The sequence below is a fragment of the Notamacropus eugenii genome, chromosome 5 (assembly GCF_028372415.1).
Source record: "Notamacropus eugenii isolate mMacEug1 chromosome 5, mMacEug1.pri_v2, whole genome shotgun sequence".
In the NCBI taxonomy this organism is placed as follows: Eukaryota; Metazoa; Chordata; class Mammalia; order Diprotodontia; family Macropodidae; genus Notamacropus; species Notamacropus eugenii.
Genome location: NC_092876.1, coordinates 31,460,634 through 31,480,380, shown reverse-complemented (window position 1 = coordinate 31,480,380; position 19,747 = coordinate 31,460,634). Strand labels below are relative to the sequence as shown.

At 45.7% G+C, this 19,747-nt stretch overlaps 1 protein-coding gene across 2 annotated transcripts; it reads left to right on the top strand.

Annotated features, from left to right (window-relative positions):
• The first annotated feature begins 23 nt into the window (after positions 1–23).
• Positions 24–5,286, top strand: PPP1R14A (protein phosphatase 1 regulatory inhibitor subunit 14A). Of its 2 annotated transcripts, XM_072608294.1 has the most exons (6): positions 24–410; positions 635–1,156; positions 1,843–2,063; positions 4,242–4,322; positions 4,669–4,701; positions 5,014–5,286. In XM_072608294.1, the coding sequence occupies exons 2-6, from the start codon at positions 1,096–1,098 to the stop codon at positions 5,149–5,151; spliced, it is 534 nt and encodes a 177-aa protein (XP_072464395.1). In that variant the 5' UTR covers positions 24–410; positions 635–1,095; the 3' UTR covers positions 5,152–5,286. The 2 variants fall into 2 exon arrangements, with proteins under 2 accessions (XP_072464395.1, XP_072464394.1); XM_072608293.1 differs by lacking the exons at positions 24–410; positions 635–1,156 and adding an exon at positions 1,204–1,414.
• The last annotated feature ends 14,461 nt before the right edge of the window (positions 5,287–19,747 follow it).

The following is a 19,747-nucleotide window of genomic DNA, read 5'->3' as shown; positions in this document are numbered from 1 at the left end:
ACTCCTCCTTTCTCTTCCCTAAATGGGGAAAAAAGGCGGAGACGTGGTACGCACACACCTTGGCGCAGGCGCGGGCGCACCCTGCCCGCTCCTCCCCCTCTACCCGCACCCTCTTCCTCCCTCGCCTCACCTGAGCCCCACCTACAGGGGCACGTGGTGGCTCGGGTTCTGGGGGCGGGCATCCAGAGCCCCCGCCCAAGGACTCCCCCCGCCCGCGGAAGGTTGTTGGGGTTTTCCCCAACTGGCTCTCCTTCTTGCTGTCCCCCCAACTTCAGAGGCCTTCGACCCCCAGGGGTTCCTTGTCCTAGGAAGGATCTTGGACCAGACCTTTACAGATAACCTTGGTGTTTGTGGACCGAGAGAATTTGAAGGTTCCGCCCTTACCTCCTGGGCTTTGGACGCTGTAGCAGGTGTGTCAGAAGGACTGAAAATGTAGCCTGAGGGGGCGCTTAAGACATGCTTCTTTAACGTGTAATTGATAAAGGGTGGGGGAGGGAGAGAATTTGGAACTAAAAATTTTTTAAAAAATTGATGTGAACATCTTTTATGTAATCAGGAAGTGTTTAACGAAATAAGTATTTTTAAAATAATGCTTGTTGATCGACTCACTATACCTCTAATTTCTTCATTATAGGGAACTTCCAAGTGAGAAAACTCCCTCTTCCAATGCAAATCGCCACCTTTTATGCAAGTTTTAGTCTTAGGGAGTTATCCCTAGAGCACTCAGGAGTGGAGTTCCTTGTTACGGTCACCAGGCTACTTCTCCTGGACTTCAAGACGAAGCCCTGTGCCTAGGAAGAAGGAGCTGTGGATTCTATAGGTGAAAGACAAAGGTTCTGATCCTGGCTAAGTTATTTATTCGCTGTTGAGACCTTGGACAAGGAACTTGTCTCCTGATACTTAGCTTCAGATAGCTTTTCTGTGAACAGTGCCCTTCTGCCTCGAAGAGTTATTGCCAATAGATACTTTAATACATCAATCTTACTGAACCGACAAACATGTACAGGTGTCCCAAAGGTCTTAGGGTGGTTTTAAGGCTGCCCTAACTGGGACGCCCTGTATTGAGAATGCCAAAGTACCAAAGACAAAAGTGAGATGGTACTTAAAGGAGCTGACATTTTAGAAGGAAAAGGGACATGGACACACCCACCAATTAGTAAGTGCCTGTAGTATATAATGGGGAAATCTGGCGGCCCTCAGGCTGAGGGATCTTAACTCTGGCTCGCTCCTTCTGCCGGGGGAGCCCTACTCAGCGTTCGGCCATAAATCGAGGAGGGGCGAGAGCGGAGGCGGGATCGGGGCGTCCCAGGTTTTTCCGATCGAGAGGATAAAGCAAAAATGTCAGCTATTATTCCAATGCCTGGAGGCAGAGGACCTAATCGCTTCCACCTATCCTGGAGATCATCCACCCGAGGTCAGGGAAGACCCTCTGGAGATGTCAACCCCGCCCCCCGCAGGGCCATCCCCATCTGGGAACAGCTGGCTCCAGCTGTGTTTAGAACCTCCGGAGAACAAACAGTACCCCCGCCTCCAACTCGCCGGGTGGAGGGCCAAAATACAGGGTGGGATGAGATAGGGATCGGTCACTGGCACCCCCGTAACCACTGAGGGTGGGGGGAAGGTTGGTTGCTCGGGTCGCCTTGGTCCTCAGCGAGGGAGAACAAGAGTACGGAAAGAGCCTTCAACGAGGGTGGTGGGCGGGCCCTCCGGTTCCTGGGTCCTGCTCCAGGCTCTTTCTCCCATCTCCACCCCCTCCTCCCAGGCCCCGCCCCCTTCCTCTCGGGCCCCCAGCCCCCCTTTTAAGAGTGGCCGGCTGCTGCCTCTCTTGTCTATCATCCCTAGGGGAGCCACCGCAGGGGATGGCTGCTCAGCGGCTCGGAAAGCGGGTCCTGAGCAAGCTGAAGTCACCCTCCCGGGCCCGGGGCAGTCCCGGAGATAGCCCTGGAGGCCTGCAGAAGCGACATGCCCGAGTCACTGTCAAGTATGACCGGCGGGAGCTGCAACGACGGCTGGACGTGGAGAAGTGGATCGACGGGCGTCTGGAGGAGCTGTACCAGGGCCGGGTGAGGCTTGAGCTCCGCGGAGGGATGGGGAGAGATGGGAAGAAGGATGCAGGGTACTCCAAGCCTGGGAAGGTTGTTGTTTGCATCTCCTTTCAGCATGGTTTTCGTGGGCTCTTAGTGTCTTACAGTGTTAGAATGTACGAATCTCTGAACCTTGGAAGGTCCAAACAGGAAAGGACCTTAGAGAATATGCAGCAGAACACCTCCCCCATTTGGCAGATAGGGAAACTGAGGCTCAGAAAAGCTAAACTTGTCCCAAAAGGCAATGGTTGCCCTTCCCATCTCGCTGTGTGTTCCTGTCTATTGCCCTCCATTCTCCTCGACAAACCAGCCTTCCTCGATTTTGCTTCTACCTATGCTCCTCTCCCCTTTGGGCCTAGCCTACCCCCCTCCCTTTTCCTCTCCATAACTACTCCACCATCCATCCCTCTTTCTAATGACCCTACCCTTATGGCTCTGCAGTGTGAGGAGGACCAGGGGAAGATCAACGTGAGAGACCAGAAATAATATGGATAAACCTCACATATAGGCAGGTACAAACATTAATGGAGCCATGTGGGCATTGAGTGACACACACAGATACACCTTTTGAGTCGTGAAGGTTTCTGCAGACACACAAAGATACCCTCACGGAAAGAAAGAAGCAACTACATGCTAAGAGAATAACATACATATACAGGGGACTGCCATGAAAGGATACATGACCCATACTAGGATATAGCTACCCCCTATCCTGGACATACTGGACACTACTGCCATCTTCATGGTCCTGGACCAGCCTCACAAGCCAGCAGGAACCTATGTAAACAACACTTCTTTCCGCCTGGAACAGAAAGACAATGTTTGGTGTTTGGGAGAAGGACTGGAAGGTTTCCAGAAGCTGGAGTGTCTGATCTCCCAGTCTGGTTCAGGCTGCCCCCCCCCCCCCCCCCATGCCATGGGGATTGGGGAGGTAGAGCCAGGAAACAGCTGATTCTGCTCCCCCACCACCACCCCTACTACAGCCCCAAGGCAGGCAGTACCCTAGCCTCCTTCTGCTTCCCCCTGCCTCCTGTCTCCCTTCCCTGGGGCACAGCTGGGCCCTGTCCCTAGATGCTGGCAGGAAGCCAGACCAGAGACTGGGCAGATAGCCCAGACCCCAGTGCTAAGAACTGCCAGGTGCCCCCCAATCCTATTCTCCACCCAGTTGGGTGATCAGAGACAGCAGGGACACACAGCATCATCTTTGGGTGGCAGAGGAATCCCCAAATGACTTTGAGTCCCCTTTTGAATTCTTAGGCTGAGTGTCCACTCTTCTATTTCTACTCCCAGAGTCCCAAGGGAACCCAGGCATCCTGGAGCTGGTATCCACAAGAACTGCTCCAATTCCATTCCACTCTCCCCTCCCCCGCCTCCCTCCTTTCTCCCCAGCTCAGACTTTTCCATGAAAGGGCAGAGTCAGGGGCCTCTGGCTGGGGACCCAGGAGATTTATCTCTCCCCACCCCCACCCCCAACCTCAAATCCAGGCCCCTGGCATTCCCAGGCAGGACTGAGCCTGCTTCCTGGCTAGCTCTTGGATTCCAACTTGGACACTGGATTCCTCTGCCCCTCCATGCGCCCTGAGCACCCCTCTTTGTCTCCCCCTCACACTCTTTGTTGTTGGAAGTTCCCAGGACGGTCTGGAATGTAATCTGTAACCCATTCCCACGCTTCCAGGATATGTAGGATCAGAGGAACAGAGGTGAAGAGGGTGCCTTGGATTTGGCAGTATTCGCCAAGTCCTCCTAAACCCACCTAGAAGTAACCAGAGGCGTGGGCAGAGCTAGGTACCTGGGGAGCTTCCCCACTAGGCAGGACAGATTTCTGAAGTGAAGGGCTCTCACAACTAGAAAGGGACCAGCAAGGCACAGGGAGGCATCAGTGGTGATAGTAGCTGCCAGTATTGTATGTGGTTGGGGTGGAGGGGGATTGGTGCCTTCCCTCAGTGCTCAGCCCAGATGGCCATGCCTGGTAGTACCATCTCTGCATTGCACATGCCCCTGCCTGGAGTGAGACTTAGTCAGCTGGTCATCCCCGCCACCCCAATAAGGGGCTCTGGCATTTTCTGGGTCCCAGACGGACAAGAGGTGCAAGGGTCTTGGGGGGGCAGAAGATGAGAGACTTGAGGGGTCCCCAAACCCTAACTGACCTCCTTGCAGGAGGAAGAAATGCCTGATGAAGTCAACATTGATGAAATATTGGAACTAGAGAGTGAAGAGGAGAGAAGTAGAAAAATTCAGGTATGTATCTTGCATAGGGAGCAAGAAATGAAAAAGGGTCTCTAGGATCTTAGGGACAAAAAGAGAAGAGAGAGACTCATAGGATTAAGGCAAGAAAAGGAGACTAGAGGCTCTATGGCTTTGGAGCTGTCCCTATAGGGTTTTTCCCTCACACTTCAGGAGAAGCATTAAATCTTCCACCTCTACTTTCACTCTTGTTCTGGAAACCAGCACGAAAAACTTTCCCTCCCATTTCTCTGGGGCTCTGATGTTCTGGTGGGGTTTGGGGGTAGGAAGGAATCATATGGGTGTGGGAGAGATTGGTTTGTGTATTTCATGTATTTTTTTTTGGGGGGGGGGATTCCAGGTAATCTTAAAGACCTGCAGGAATCCCACAGAGGTAAGTTCTGCCCCTTGTTCTCAGTTCTACAGAGTACAGGAGAGATGGGGAAGGGAATATTACCTCCCTTCTGCAGGTCTATCTGCCTCTCTAAGCTTTGTCCAGGCTCTCTCCTTTCCCCTTCTCCCCTAGTCCTAATCTCCTGCCTCTGTAGCCCAGGCCTCTCGTGTCCCCACCCCTCTTTCTCCCCTCTGAATCTCTCTCTCTCTCTCTCTCCTCCCCCTTTCCCAAAGCCCATCAATCACTGGAGGGTTGAAGGTGGGGGTGGGGTTAGTTTTTCCTCTTACTTCCTTGCCTCCCTCTTTCACCCAGGATTTTGCCAAGGAGCTGGTCCTGAAGCTTCGGGGGCTTCACAAACAGCCAGGCCTTCCCAGGGGCAGCCCTTCAGATGACTCAGATGGGGGTGGCATAAGCCCAGTCCAGGATCAAGCCAGGACAGCCCCTCGCTAACTGACCCCTTTCCCTTTGCTGCCCTGGAGAGATGGTGTCTTCCTGTCTCTATGTTCCCCACATCCTTCTGCCTGGGACTATGTTTATAAATTGTATTTTATGTTGTTTTAAAAAGAAAAATGTGTTTGTGGTTCAGGCATTGACTCCCCTGAGGTTATTTTATCCTTTCCTCAATTCTCTGTCTCTTGATACTTTTTCCCTGTGAGTCCTTCCACCCAGCTGTCCCTAGACTAATGGGGACAGATGGAAAATCAATTGAGCCCCCACCCCCAGGAGAAGGGAGTATGAGAACAGAGCACAGCTGGAGTCCCTGGAGACCTGGGATCCCTACCTCCCAGCTCCTGGCCTAAGCTCCATCTCCTTTCCCTTCCTGAAGGATGATGGGGCAAGTTATCCTAGAATCCTTGAATGGAGAGTTCAAAAGGCCCCCCAGGGTCTTCCAGCCCAACTTTCTTATTGACTGAATTGCTAAGGAAATTGAGTCCTAGAGAGAGGAAAGGACTTGTTTCCTCTTCCTGTCCCCAATGTCAGATAGCAGGGACCCAGCAGAAGGCTGTGGTCAAACTGGAGTTGAGAGCCCCAAAGTGGGGGTGGGAAGAAAGTACAGCAGGGGAGGAGAGCAGGCCCATATGGGCATGATGCCCCAATGGGGGAATCGGAGCAAGAGCACCCAGATGGAGCCACTTCTCAAAGGGGCAACCACCATCAGAAGCCCTTTGGTCTACTTCTAAACAGATACACAAGAAACATCCTCAAATTCAGGAGAAAGTCAAGGCTGAGCTTGTCATCAAACTGGAGGAGAATCACCAGGAATGGAGGTGGGGTTGGCAGAGAAGATAAATAGGCAACGGAGTGGAGGAGACACTGGGGGGAGGGGAATAAGAGGGGGGAGGATGGTGGATAGTAGAATGTAGAACTGGAAGGGACTTCAGAGGTCTAGCACATGTTCCCCCACCTTCTTCCCATCTAGCATACCTCCCCACACCCCCTTCATTTTTTAGAGGAGGAAACTGAGGCCTAGGAAAATGAAGTAACTTGCCCAGTGTCCCACAAATAATACATTTCAGAGATGGGATCTGAATCCAGACACATTCCACTGCAAGAGACTGACTTGTGAAGTTGGCAGGGAAGGAAAGAGGGAAGAAACAAAAGAGAGGGGCCAGGCTCCCAGAATCCTTGAGGAATTTGGCAACTGAAGGAGGAGCTATGATGAGGTGGGTGAAGGCTGGGGCCTAGGGGGCCAGAAGGGGCATTGAGGGAAGTGGGAAGTGATTTAGGAGTACGGACAGGAATGGAGACAAGGAGGAGGGAAAGAAGGACTAGGAGGGATGTAGTACTGATGATCAGGTAGGGTGCTAAGGACCACGGGGGCCAGCCCCGTGGGCAAGAGGAGGCCTCCAATGATGAGTCTGGGGAAAGGGATAGAGAATAGGATGAGATCATGGGATGGGGGAATAGGAGATCCTTGACATCCTCAAGTCTTTCCATCTGTACATGCACCCTTTATAAATTACAGCTCTTTGGGGGAATCAGGCTGACTCCCTAGCTTCTTGCACCTCTTGCTTTTAGTTCCTCACTCCCTTTAGCCCCAGCCCCGAAGAGATCAGGGAAGTAGACAGGGCATACAGATGACCCAGGGCTCTCTGCCAATCTCTTTTCCTTCTTCCCAGTGAACTTGTGAACTTTCTACAAGAGCCAGGAAGTCTGCTCCAGTTGGGGGTGGGGAGCAAGAAGGAGAGTGGAATTGTCTTGGGGTTAGGGGCCTCGTTCTGATGTAGATGAGACCAGGCCCCAGAGGTAGAAGCATTGCCAAGTCAATCCTCTGTCCTCATGCTCCCCCACTCATCCACCATGCCCCTCAAGTTTTCACCAGGATTTAGAAGCTTACCTAACATTCCATACAATACTTAACTACCTGTGAGACCAGAAGAGTACATATCATTCCAATTGAATAGAAGAGGAAACTGAGGCTCAGAGAATGTGAAATGACCAGTCCAAGGTCACAGACCTAACAAGAATCAGATACTAGACTGGAATTCCCTGCCTCCCAGCCCAACTTTGTTTTAACCACACCCATAAATAACAATATCAGAGAGGTGGAGGGGTGGGTACTCTTTACTCCTCCTCCATTTACAACCGAACCCAAGAGCTAACAGCCTCTCCTCCACCTCAGATGGAAAGCTGACTCCCACTTAGGGCAGGGTCAAGTTCTCTTGTGTCTCATGCACCTAACAGGCAGCGTCTTCTCTGGGCATGTCCCCATGGAATGTGTCCTCAGACGCCCCCTTGTGGCTTCATTGGCACTGGGAACACTGTTGGAGAACCCCAGTCTTCCTGGATTTCTTGGCCAGGTGTAGCCTGGATTCTTGTATCTTCTCTACTCCAGCTCCACCGGCACTAACCTAATTCGTGTAGGACAGTTTTAGGGAAGCCCAGGTCACCCTACTTCTTAGAGACCCAGGTCTGTGCTTTGAAATCTTGCCAGAGGGAAACTTCCTTTAGGGAATGTGTTTCCCCCACATGGCCTGGAGCTTGGATAAAGAAAAAGCCTGGGGCCTTTCTCTCCTTCTCTAGTATTCCAACAGAATAAACAAAAGTAGGTCCTGAGAGGAAAGTGATTCAAGGTTAGACTGTGGGTCACGAGCAGAGAATCCGGCAGAGCCCTCACTGGGCTGCTTCTCCTGGATCCACAAGGGACCATTGGGAACAAAGGTGCCAAGTTGAGAGAGCCAAGACCTATTCCCAGTATAGCTGGTTAGCTCCTTGGAGAGGAATTCATGATGGGAAACCCTATCGAGCAATCTGCCTAGGGCAAAGGATGTGGTTAGATAATCAATGAGACAAAAGCCTGAAAAATTGTTGGAAGACCCGCTCCAGAGCTTGGGCTTTCAATTCCCAAAGAACAGGATGCTCCATGAATCAATGACGTGGGCACTGGAGAGCTTCAAGCAGAAACTGGGTGACTAGCATGGTATAGAGCACTAGACTGGGAATCAGGAGATTCAGGTTTGGATCCTTCTGCAGATAGGTAGAGAACAGTCATTTAATCTCAGCCTCTGTTTCCTCATCTGTAAAATGGGGATAATAACCCATAAAAGGGTAGTCTAGCTGATTTCTGAGGTCCCTTCCAATATTACAAGCAGCCAGAAAGAAACATTTTGAGTATCGTGGAAACACAATCAAGATAACACAAGATCAAAGTCTCTACATTAAGGGATTAAGGCTTGGGATATGATATTCCAGAGGTCAAAGGAGATGGGATTAAAACCAAGAATCACCTATCCAGCAAAACTAGTATAATACTTCAGGGGAAAAAGTGGCTATTCCATGAAATAAAGGATTTTCAAGAATTCTTGATGAAAAGATCAGAGCTGAATAGAAATTTGACTTTCAAACACAAGAATCAAGAGAAGCATGAAAGGTAAGCAAGAAACAGAAATCATAAAGGTCTTACTAAAGTTGAACTGTTTACATTCCTGCATGGAAAGATAATATTTGTAACTCTTGAGACTTTTTTCAGTATTAGGGTAGTTGGAGAGATTGTGTGTGTGTGTGTATAAAAAATGAGAACTCCACAGAATTTACCAGCAAGACAGTTCCTCCATCTCTAAGAAGGCAGTATGTAATTCCAACAGAAGTAAAGTACAAGCAAAGCTTAGAGAGATTCAGGATTCCTGGCTCCCTAAGAAGGCAGGTGAAATTCAGTTTTATGCTAATAGTAACAGTCCAAAGTGCTTTTGTGATTACCTGAAAGCTATCTATGGACCAAAAACCAATGGTGCATCACAAGTACTCAGTGCTGATGGAACCACACTGATAAGGACATGATCCTAGAGAGATGAGCTGAACAATTCCGTAGTGTTCTAAATAGACCATCATCAATCAATGCTGAGACCATTGCCTATTTACCTCAGATTGAAGTCAATCCCTCCTTAGCTGAACTTCCAACTGAAGAAGAGGTTTTGAGGGCCATTAGGCTCCTTTCATGTAGCAAAGCACCTGGTGCTGATTCTATTCCAGCTGAGATTTATTTAGGGGGACCATTGCTCATACAAAAGCTGACTGAAATTTTCCAGGTTATATGGCAAGAGGAGGTTATCCCCAAGGAGTTCATGGATGCCTCCATTGTCCATCTCCATAAAGGTAAATGGAATAGATTGTCCTGTGACAATCATGGCGGAGGGGGAGTGGTCCTCTCTCTTAGTCATTGCTGGAAAAATTCTTGCTAGAGTCCTTCTTAATAGGTTGATCCTTCACCTGGAAGTTGTTTATATACCTGAGAGCCAGTGTGGCTTCAGAAAGGGCCAAGGAACAGTCAATATGGTGTTTGCTGCCTGACACCTCCAAGAGAAATGCCAGGAGCAGAACAGAGGTCTATACACAGCATTGATAGATCTGACCAAGGCCTTTGACACTGTTAATCATGAGGACTTGTGGAAAATTATGCCAAAATCTGATTGCCCAGAAATCAGTACTATATGTCAATTTCATGATGGCATGTTTGCCCGGATTCGATAGTGGACAATGCTCTCGTGCCTTCCTAGTCACCAGTGGAGTGAAATAGGGCTGTGTGCTTGCTCTCATGCTTTTTAGCATGATGTTTTCAGCCATGTTGTCAAATGCTTTCAATGAGGATGGACATGGCATCAAAGTCAACTACTATACTGATGCTAAGTTCTTCCATTTGAAAAGGCTACAAGCCAAGACCAAAGTAGAAGGAATGTTGGTGCATGATTTTCTGTTTGCAGATGATTGTGCACTCAGTGCAGCCTCTGAAGCTGAGATGCAACAAAATATGGATTAATTCTCTGCTGCCTGTGCTCATTTTGGCCTAATAATTAACACCAAGAAAACACAGGTGCTCCATCAGCCACCACCACAACATCCATCCGTGGAACCCTTGGTTACAACAAATGGAGAAGGTTTGAATGTTGTGGATAAGTTCACTTACCTTGGTAGTATACTTTCTGGGGATGTACACCTTGACAATGAGGTTGATGCACGTATTGCCAGAGCTAGCTCAGTGTTTGGGAAGCTCAGAAGAAAAGTTTGGGAGAGAAGAGGTATTAGACTGACTACCAAACTGAAGGTCTACAGAGCCATTGTGCTGACCTTGTTGTATGCCTGTGAAACATAGACAGTCTATCAGTGCCGTGCCAGAAAACTGAATCACTTCCATTTGAACTCTTAGGAAGATTCTGAAGATCACCTGGCAGGATAAGGTATCATACAGAGGTCCTTACTTGAACTAAACTGCCAAGCATTCAAACTATGCTTCAAAGAGCTCAACTACAATGGGTTGGCCATGTTGTTCAAATGCAAAATGTACACTTGCCAAAAAGACTATTTTATGGAGAACTTGCATAGGGCAGGTGATCAGAAGAAGTGATACAAGGACATTCTCAAGTTCTCTCTCAAGAATTTTGGATTTGATTGTGCGATATGGGTGACACTGGCACAGGACCACTCAGAATGGCCTGCCCACATCAGAAAAGGTGCTGTGCTCTTTGAGCAAAGCAGAATTGAAGCACCACAAAGGAAACTTAGGATGCGCAAATTTGAAGTAACCACCCCAAATGTTCACGCTGACTCTCTGTGCCCAATCTCTGGTAGAGCATTCGAAGCTCGTATTGGTCTGAACAGCCACAGTCATACATACTGAAACTTCACTTTATCATGGTGATGTCAGTTTGGTCCTCTTCGAGAATGAAGGATAACAACCAACCATATATAGAGAGAGGGCACAGGGTGAGTTAAAGATGAAGAAATGATATCTAAAAAAATAAAATTAAGAGGTGAGAGAGGAATATACTGGGAGAAGGAGAAAGGGAGAACTAGAATGGAAAAGAAATAGAATAGAATCTCACATAAGAGGCAAGAAAAAGATTTTTCAATGGAGGGGAAGAGAGAAATGGGAGGTGAGAGGGAAAGAGTGAACCTTACCCTCACTGGATTTGGCTTAAGGAGGGAATAACTCAATTTGGCATGAAAATCTTATATAACAGGAAAGTAGGGGCAATGGGAATAAGTGGGGGGAGATGATAGGAGAGAGGGCAAAAGGGAGGAGGGAGTAATTAGAAGTACACATTTTTGAGGAGGGACAGGGTCAAAAGAGAATAGAATAAATGCGGGGGCAGGATAGGATGGAGGGAAATATAATTAGTCTTTTACAATATGATTGTTATGGAAGAGTTTTGCATGATTACACATGTAGTGCCTATATCGAATTACTTGCCTTCTCAATGGGGGTAGGTGGGGAGGGAGGAAGGGAGAGAAGTTGTAACTCAATGTTTTAAAAATGAGTGTTAAAAATTGTTTTACATGCAACTGGAAAATAAGACATACAGGCAATGGAGTATAGAAATCTAATGGTTAACATTTTTTTTAGGTTAACTTTTTTTTTAGCAATAAAGTATTTTTAATTAAAGTATGTACATTATTTTTTAGACATAATACTATTGCATACTTCATAGACCACAGTATAATATAAACATAACTTTTCTATTCACTAGGAAACAAAAACATTTGTGTGACTTGCTTTATTGTAGCATTCACTTTATTGTGGTGGTTGCAATCAAACCCAAAATATCTCTAAGATATGCCTGGATTTTTGCTATTTGTCCGTTTTTTTTAGTCATACCAAACCCTTTGTGACTGCATTTGGGGCTTTCTTGGCAGAGATGCTGAATTGATTTGCCATTTCCTTTTCCAGCTTATTTTACAGATGAGAAAAACTGAGATAAACAGAGTTCAGTGACTTGCCCAGGGTCACATAGCTAGGTAGAGTCTGAAGCCAGATTTGAAGATGAGTTATTCTGAACTTCAAAGTCAGTGCTGTATCCACTTCGCCACCTAGCGGCCTGCATGAAATGGTGCAAAACAAATTCCTGCATTAGACATGTTTCTCTTTCCACCCCCACCTCCCCTCCAAACAAACAGCAAAACAGGGAAGAAAATATTCTTTGATCTGCCCTTTATGTCCATCAGTTCTCTATTCAGAGATGAGTAGCATGTTTCATCATGAGAACTTTGGAATTTTAGTCAGTCATCATATTGATCAAAGTTGATCATAATATTTTTACTATGTAAATTGTTCTGGTTCTGCTTGCTTCACTTTGCATCAGTTCATACAAGTTTTCCCATTTTCTCTGAAAACATCCCTGTTGTCATTTTTTACAACACAATAGCACTGCCTCACAATCATACACCTGTTGATCCATTCCTCAGTGGATGGGCATCCCCTCAGTTTCCAGTTCTTTGCCGCCACAATAAAAGCTGCTACAAATAGTATTGTACACATGGGTTCTTTCTTTCCTTCTTTGATCACTTTGGGGGTATAGAACTAGTAGCAATATTGCTGGGTCAAAGAGTATGCAGAACGTCTTTTGGAGCATTATTTCAAATTGTCACAGCCTGTTTCTGAAATAGGCTTAGTCTGCCCTGGTCCAGAATCAGCCGAGTTTATGCTATTGGAGGCAGGAACTTGTTGGTGTTGTTATAGGGAGCTCAGCAGACATCAGGCTAATGTAATTTTAGAGACAAGTGGGACGTCAGCATCCAGTATCTTCCTTCTTTGTCAACCTTTTAGGCAAAGGCTTTCTACATTTGGAGACTTGAGTGAACTTATTCCACTACCAGGTTATCATTGAGCCTTTGCTGAGTTGTGCTGGATTGGGTTGTGTTGAGGGAAAAAGAGAAGTAGAAGAAGCTGATCCAGGTCCTGTCCTTGGGGAGTTTCCAGTCTAATAGACGAGAAGAGGATATGTAGTTTATATTTATACGACTTCTTATACAATCCTAGTGTGTGTTATGTACACAGTAAGTCTTGTCAAATATTCACAACACATTTGGTTACATGTAATGGATAAGTATAATGAATCTTCTTGTATATACATAGTGTCTTGTTACAGTTACATAATGCATATTATATTAACATATGTTACCTATACACAGTATCTTGGCACAGCTAGGTGACTCAGTGAATAGACCCCTGGGCCCGGATTCAGGAAGAACTCAATTCAAATCAGGCTTCAGACGTTTACTAGCTCTATGACCCTGAGCAAGTCACTTAACCTGTCTGCCCCAGTTCCCTCAGCTGTAAAATAAGGATAATAGACATTTTCTCTGGCTGTCTCCAATTTCCAGAATGTTCTCCGTCCTTATCTCCACCTCTCACCTTCTCTGACTTCCTTCAAATTCCACCTTCTATACAAAGTCTTTTCCAATTCCCCTTAGTTCCACTTAGCTCACAGGACTGATTTGAGAGTAAAATGAGATCATATTTGTAAAGCACTCAGGATAGTGCCTAGTACATGGTAAGTGATAAATAGATGTTTGTTATCTCATCCCCTTATATTTTATCTTGTTGCATGTTCACTGTGTGTTTTATTACATGTGTCCCATGATTCATCTTGTTACATGAAACAGGTCTGACCTGATTCTGAGGTTACCCAGCACTCTACCATCTTAGACCCACATCAGAGCGTAATAATATCTGGAACTAAGGATGGTGGCACCATGGTGCTGTGTGAGGAGGTTGGAGAAATGTGGGATCAGAATGACTCTGAGGAGTTGGGGCTACTTTCTACACATAAAACCCCCAAGGACATTCCAGTCAAAGCAACCTACTTACTCTTTCCTATTCATGATATCCCATCTCCCATCTCCATTCCTTTGCACAGGTTGTGCTCCTTACCTGTTATGCAGGTACTCCTTCCTCACCTCTGATTCATAGAAGCTCTAACCTCAGTTCAAGTACCATTCTCTACACAATTTTTAGTCTACACACAAACACACACACACACACACAGAGATTATATTTACTTAGATAGTTCCATGTTGTTTCCCTATATTAGAATGAATGCTCTTTGAGATCACAGACTATTTCACTTTTCTGTGTATACTTAGTGCCTAGCACAGGGCCTGACACATGCTTATTAAAGTGAATTGAACTAAACAAGGACTTTTGCTTTTCCTTAGAGGCAAATGCTAACCCAATCCAGACCTCTCTCTCAATCTAAGCCCTAGGCAGTCATCTCAATCTTCCTTCTGGCTGTCTGCCATTTGTCCCCCTGGTCCCTTGTACTCACTGTTTCCAGAGCCAAACAGAACATCATGCCACAAAATCTCCTTCTTCCTGCTTTCCCTGTCTTTGGTGAAAGCTCCAGCATCTTCCCAGTCACCTACCTTTAAAATTCCAGAGTGTCTCATTCTTTCTCATCCCTCACATCCAATCCAATCCACCTCTGTAATATCTCTTACATCTTTCCCCTCTCTCTATTCTCACTGCCACCTTTCTAGTAGATCTGGTCAGTAGCCTCTCACTTGGAGTCTTTTAATGATCTCTTACCTTGTCTCCGTACCTCTGGTCTCTTCCTTTTGAATCCATACTGCACAGAATATCACAGTAGATGAAGCTTCCTAATGCACAGCATGTATCACCTCACCTTTGTTTAGGAATGTTAGATGGGTGCCGCTGCCCAAAGAATCCCCTTAGCTTGGCCTTCAAGGCCCTCCACAATCTGGCTTCAACTTGATTTATTGACCTTATCTCAGACCACTTGCTTGAAGTACACAAGGATTCAGCCCAACTGGATGCCTCACCATGGCCTAAATAAATCCTCTGTTCTCCTTCCTCCACAGTTGTTCCATCCCATTCTTTATATCAGAAATGATCACACCCACCCTATGCTGCACAATTCTCTCCACCCCAAGGTCTATTGAAATCCTGTCTACCCTTCCTCTGGTCTAGTGAAAAGAGCCCTGGGCTTGAATCTCAGAACTTGAGAACATCCAAGTATTTAGGGACCTTAAAGACCTTCTTGTTCATTCTCTCACTGACCAAATGGGGAGACTAAGGCCTGAAGAGGGAGGGGAAGGTATTGAAGCTCAGAATGGAAGAGGAGAAAATTGGGGAATACTTTCTTGCTCTAAACAAGTCCAAGTGACCAGACCATGACAAAATATATACCAGGAATTCTCAATGAAACTACAGGTGTGATTTTAAAATCCTATAGCAGAGGGGAAGTGTCTGAGGGTGAGAGATGAGCAAAATGTTGCCCCCATTTTCAAAAAGGAAAGGATAATGGATTCTATAAGCTGAGTCAATGAACTGGACTTTGATCCCCAGAAACAAATTCAAAATGGACAACTAGGGGGCAGCTAAGTGGTGAAGTGAAAGAGCACCTGCCCTGGAGTCAGGAGGATCTGAATTCATTTCTGGCCTCAGACACTTGATACTTAGTGTCGGGTGAGCTTGGGCAAGTCACTTAACCGTGATTGGCTCACCTCCCCCCTCAGGAAGAAAAATGGACAACTGAAGGGAAACTTTGAGAGCATTTGGAAAGAGAATCAACACCAGTTCCCTAAAAAGAAGCCATGACCATCTAACCCCATCTCCTTTTTTGATAAGACCATTGGACACACAGGTAAAACAGAGGAAAGGTGGGGAAATAATGTTCTTGCAGTCCAGTGAGATCATGAACTGAAGCCTGGGAGGGATGTCAGAGGTCATTTTATAGATGAGGCATAGAGGTTAAATGATTTGTCCAAGGTACACAACTCAAGTCTTCCTGACTACATGTCCAGTGCTCTGCCATCGTCAGCATCATCAACAACATTTATATGGGCACCTAAGTGGCAAGGGCTTGGAGTCAGGAAGACTCCTCTTCCTAAGTTCAAATCTGCCCTCAGACACTTACTAGCTGGATGACTCTGGGCAAGTCACTTCACCCTGTTTGCTTCAGTTTTCTCGCTTGTAAAATGAGCTGGAGAAGGAAATAGTAAACTAGTTCAGTATCTGGGCCAAGAAAACCCCAAATGGGGTCACAAAGAGTCAGACATGACCAAAAAACAACTGAAAAAACTTAGTTTGCCAAGCACTTCCAATTCAATCAACATTATTGAGTGCCTACTATATGTCAGGCATTGGGCTAAGCACTAGGAACACAATTAATAGAAGGAAAGTCAGTCCTTACCCTCAAGGAGCTTCTGATCTAAAGGGGAGAACAACATGCAAAAAAGAGGCAGGAAAGTGGGTGGAGGAGGATGGGATACCAGGGGATACCTGGTGCTGGGGTACTTTGTTCCAGATGCAAAGTGGAGTGAGCTAAGTCCAGTTTCTGCCTTCTGTAAAGAAGGAGCTTGGTACTCCAACCCTCCGATCAGAGAGGAGGGGAAGCTCAGTCAAGGTTTGAATTAGCCACATGTGGTGAGTTTGGAAGGAGGACATTATCCTGGGTGGGGGATCTTGCTTCATAGAGTTAACATCAGGCAGAGCAGCAGAAGCAAAATTCAATGACAACACATTAACACGCAGCACTTGTGATCTCATTTGATTCCCACAACAACCCCAAGAAGTAGACACTATTGTTTCAGTTTTACATCGAGGAAACTGAGCCTGAGAAAGATGAGGTAACTTGCCTCAAGTTACCCAGCTAAGACCTTTCCATAGTTAAGTCCAACACTCTATCCACTATGCCATTTAGCTACCTCTAGGTATTCAGTAAAGTCTCTCATGAAGTTCTTCTGGACAAGATTGAATCCAAAGACCAGGGGGTCTTTTGTATCTACTAGACTAGGAACTCCAAGAGGGCAGGGACTAGAGGCATTATATAAGTTTAATACCTCCCCCAGTGCACATAATAAGGACTTAGTAAAACTTTGTGGCTTGGTGGATTGGGTGAGAGTACAGTTAAGAGGATTTGTGGTCGCTTGAATGACTTGACCCAAAGAAGGTTGAGAAATGGAAGAACCAGTCTCTCTGAGTGCCTATGCTTTCTTGTATACATCACATTCTACCAAACATTAGTTAACTGTGAATGGATATTATCTCTCTAACCAGATTATAAATAAGGGCAAAAGTTGTGACTTATTTGTCTTTGTAACTCTCAAATGACTAAGAAAGGGCTCTCAACAAAACAAATGAGCAAAAAGTATTTACTGAATACATGAAGGAATGAATGTCAACTTGGAGGGAGGTCTCTAGTGATGGCTGCCCAGTGCTGTCCTTGGTCCTGTTCTAACATTAAACAAAACTACTGATTCGGATCAATGATTAGATGATACAGGGATACCTCATTTTATTATGCTTCACAGATATTGGTGGGTTTTGTTTGTTTGTTTTTACAAATTGAAGGTTTCTGGCAACCCTGCCTCTCCAAGTCTATTGGCACCATTTCCCCAAACAGCATGTGCTCACAACATTTTTCTGTCACATTTTGGTAATTTACTATTTCAAAGTTTTTCAGTATGGTGATCTGTGATCAATGAGTTTTGATGCTACTATTGTAATTGTTTTGGGGAGCTATGAACTGCCCCTATAGAAGAAGGCAAACTTAATAGATAAATGTTGTCTGTGTTCTGACTGCTCCACAGATCAGCCATTCCCCAATTTCTCTCCTTTCACCTTAGGACCTTCCTATTCCCTGAGATACAACAACATTGAAATTAGGCCAGTGAATAACCCTCCAATGGCTTCTAAGTGTTCAAGTGAAAGGAAAAGTCCATCGATGTGGCAAACATCATTGCTGTCTTATTTTAAGAAATTGCCACAGCCACCTCAGCCTTCAGAACCCACCACCTTGATCAGTTAGTCAGCAGCCATAACCACAGTGGCGAGCCCCTCCACCAGCAAAGGGATTATAACTCCCTGAAGGTTCAGATAATGGTTAGCATTTTTAGCAATAAAGTATTTTTAGTTAAGTCATATACATTGTTTTTTTAGACATAATACTATTGCACATTTAATAGATTACAGTATAGTTTAAACGTAACTTTTATATGTACTGGGAAACCAAAAATTTGTTGTGGTTTCTTTTATTACAATATTCACTTTATTGTGGTGGTCTGGAACCAAATCCCCAATATCTCTGAGGTAGGCCTGTATATGCATTACATTTGTATATGATGCAAGACTGAAAGGGTAGGTACCATGTTAGAGGACAGAAGTGTGATCTAACAAGACTTTAACAAATTGAAATGATGGATTAAGTTTAATGAAATGTGATTCAGTCAGGATAAATTGGGGCAGGTGGGGGCAGCAGCTTTCAAGGAGAGACACATTGGGACCCATAGAGAGATTAAACACAGGGAGAAAGTCCGAGTTCAGCCCACCATTTGGAATGAGGGATCACTGTGACAATGTCAATGAGGATTTATTAAACATTTCTGTGTGAGAGGGCAGCTAGGTGGCACCATTGTGGATAGAGTCCCAGGCCAGCAGTCAGGAAGACTCCTCTTTCTGAGTTCAAATCTGGCCTCTGACATTTACTAGCTGTGTGACCCTGGGCAAGTCACTTAATCCTGTTTACCTCAGTTTCCTCATCTGTAAAATGAGCTAGGGAAGGAAATGGCAAATCACTCCAGTGTCTCTGCCAAGAACATCCCAAATGGATCATGAGGAGTCAGACATGATTGAAATGATTCAACAACAACTATTACTACTACTACTACTACCACCACCACCACCACTACTACCTTTACTGTCACTACTATTACTACTACTACTATTACTACATAAGAACCACTGTACTAAGTGCTAGGCATGTAAAGATATATAAAAGGTAAAAGACAATTTCTGTCCTCAAGGACTTCATAACCTAATGGAGAAGATGGCACACAAGCAATTAAGTACAAACAAACTATAAACAGGTTAAATTAGAAATAATCAAAAGTGGAAAGGCACTGGAATTAAGGGGAATTGGAAAAGACTTTGTATAGAAGGTGGGATTTTAGGTGGGATTGGAAGGAAGCCAGAGAAGGAGAGAGGTGGAGATAAGGAGGGAGAACATTCTGGGAATTGGAGATAGCCAGAGAAAATGCTGGGAAATGGAGTGCCCTGTTTGTGCCACAGAAAGTGTCACTGGACTGCGAGTATGTGGGAGAGAGTAAGGAGTAAGAAAACTAGAAAGGTAAGTAGGAGATAGATTATAAAGGACTTTGAACATCAAATAAAGGAAATCCTATTTGATTTGGGAAGTGATAGGGAGACACTGAAGCTGATTTTGCTGGGAGTGGGGGATGTGGTAGAACCAGCCCTTTAGGAAAAATCTCATTAGTAATTGAATGGAGGGTAGAGTGGAGTGGGAAGAAACATGAGGTGGGCACACCTACCAGTAGGCTATTGCAATAGTCCAGGTATGAGATGATGAGGGCCTGCACTAGAGTGCTGAAGAGAGGAGGTCAGAGATATTGCAAAGGACAGAAAGTCAGAAAGACCTGAGTTCGAATCTGATCTAAGACATTCATTAGCTGTGTGACTCTGGGCAACTCCTGGCTGCTTTGGCTTTCTTATTTATAAAGGGTACCTTCCAGGGTTGTTGTAAGAATAAAATAAGTACATTGTGAGAATAAGGTAATGTTGATAGTGTGTTTTGCCAGCCTTAATACCCTACATCAAGGCTAATTATTATGGTGATTTTACAAGATTTCAAGGTCAGCACCCACACCCTTTCCCCTCTCCCCCACTGCTCCTTTCTCCCACTTCCACCAGAGTCCCAAACATACTCATGAAGAGGAGAGAGTGGACAGCTTTTCTCCCCCAAGAAAAGATACCAGAATTCATTCTCCCCAGAATTCCCTGCCTGTAGACTCAAGG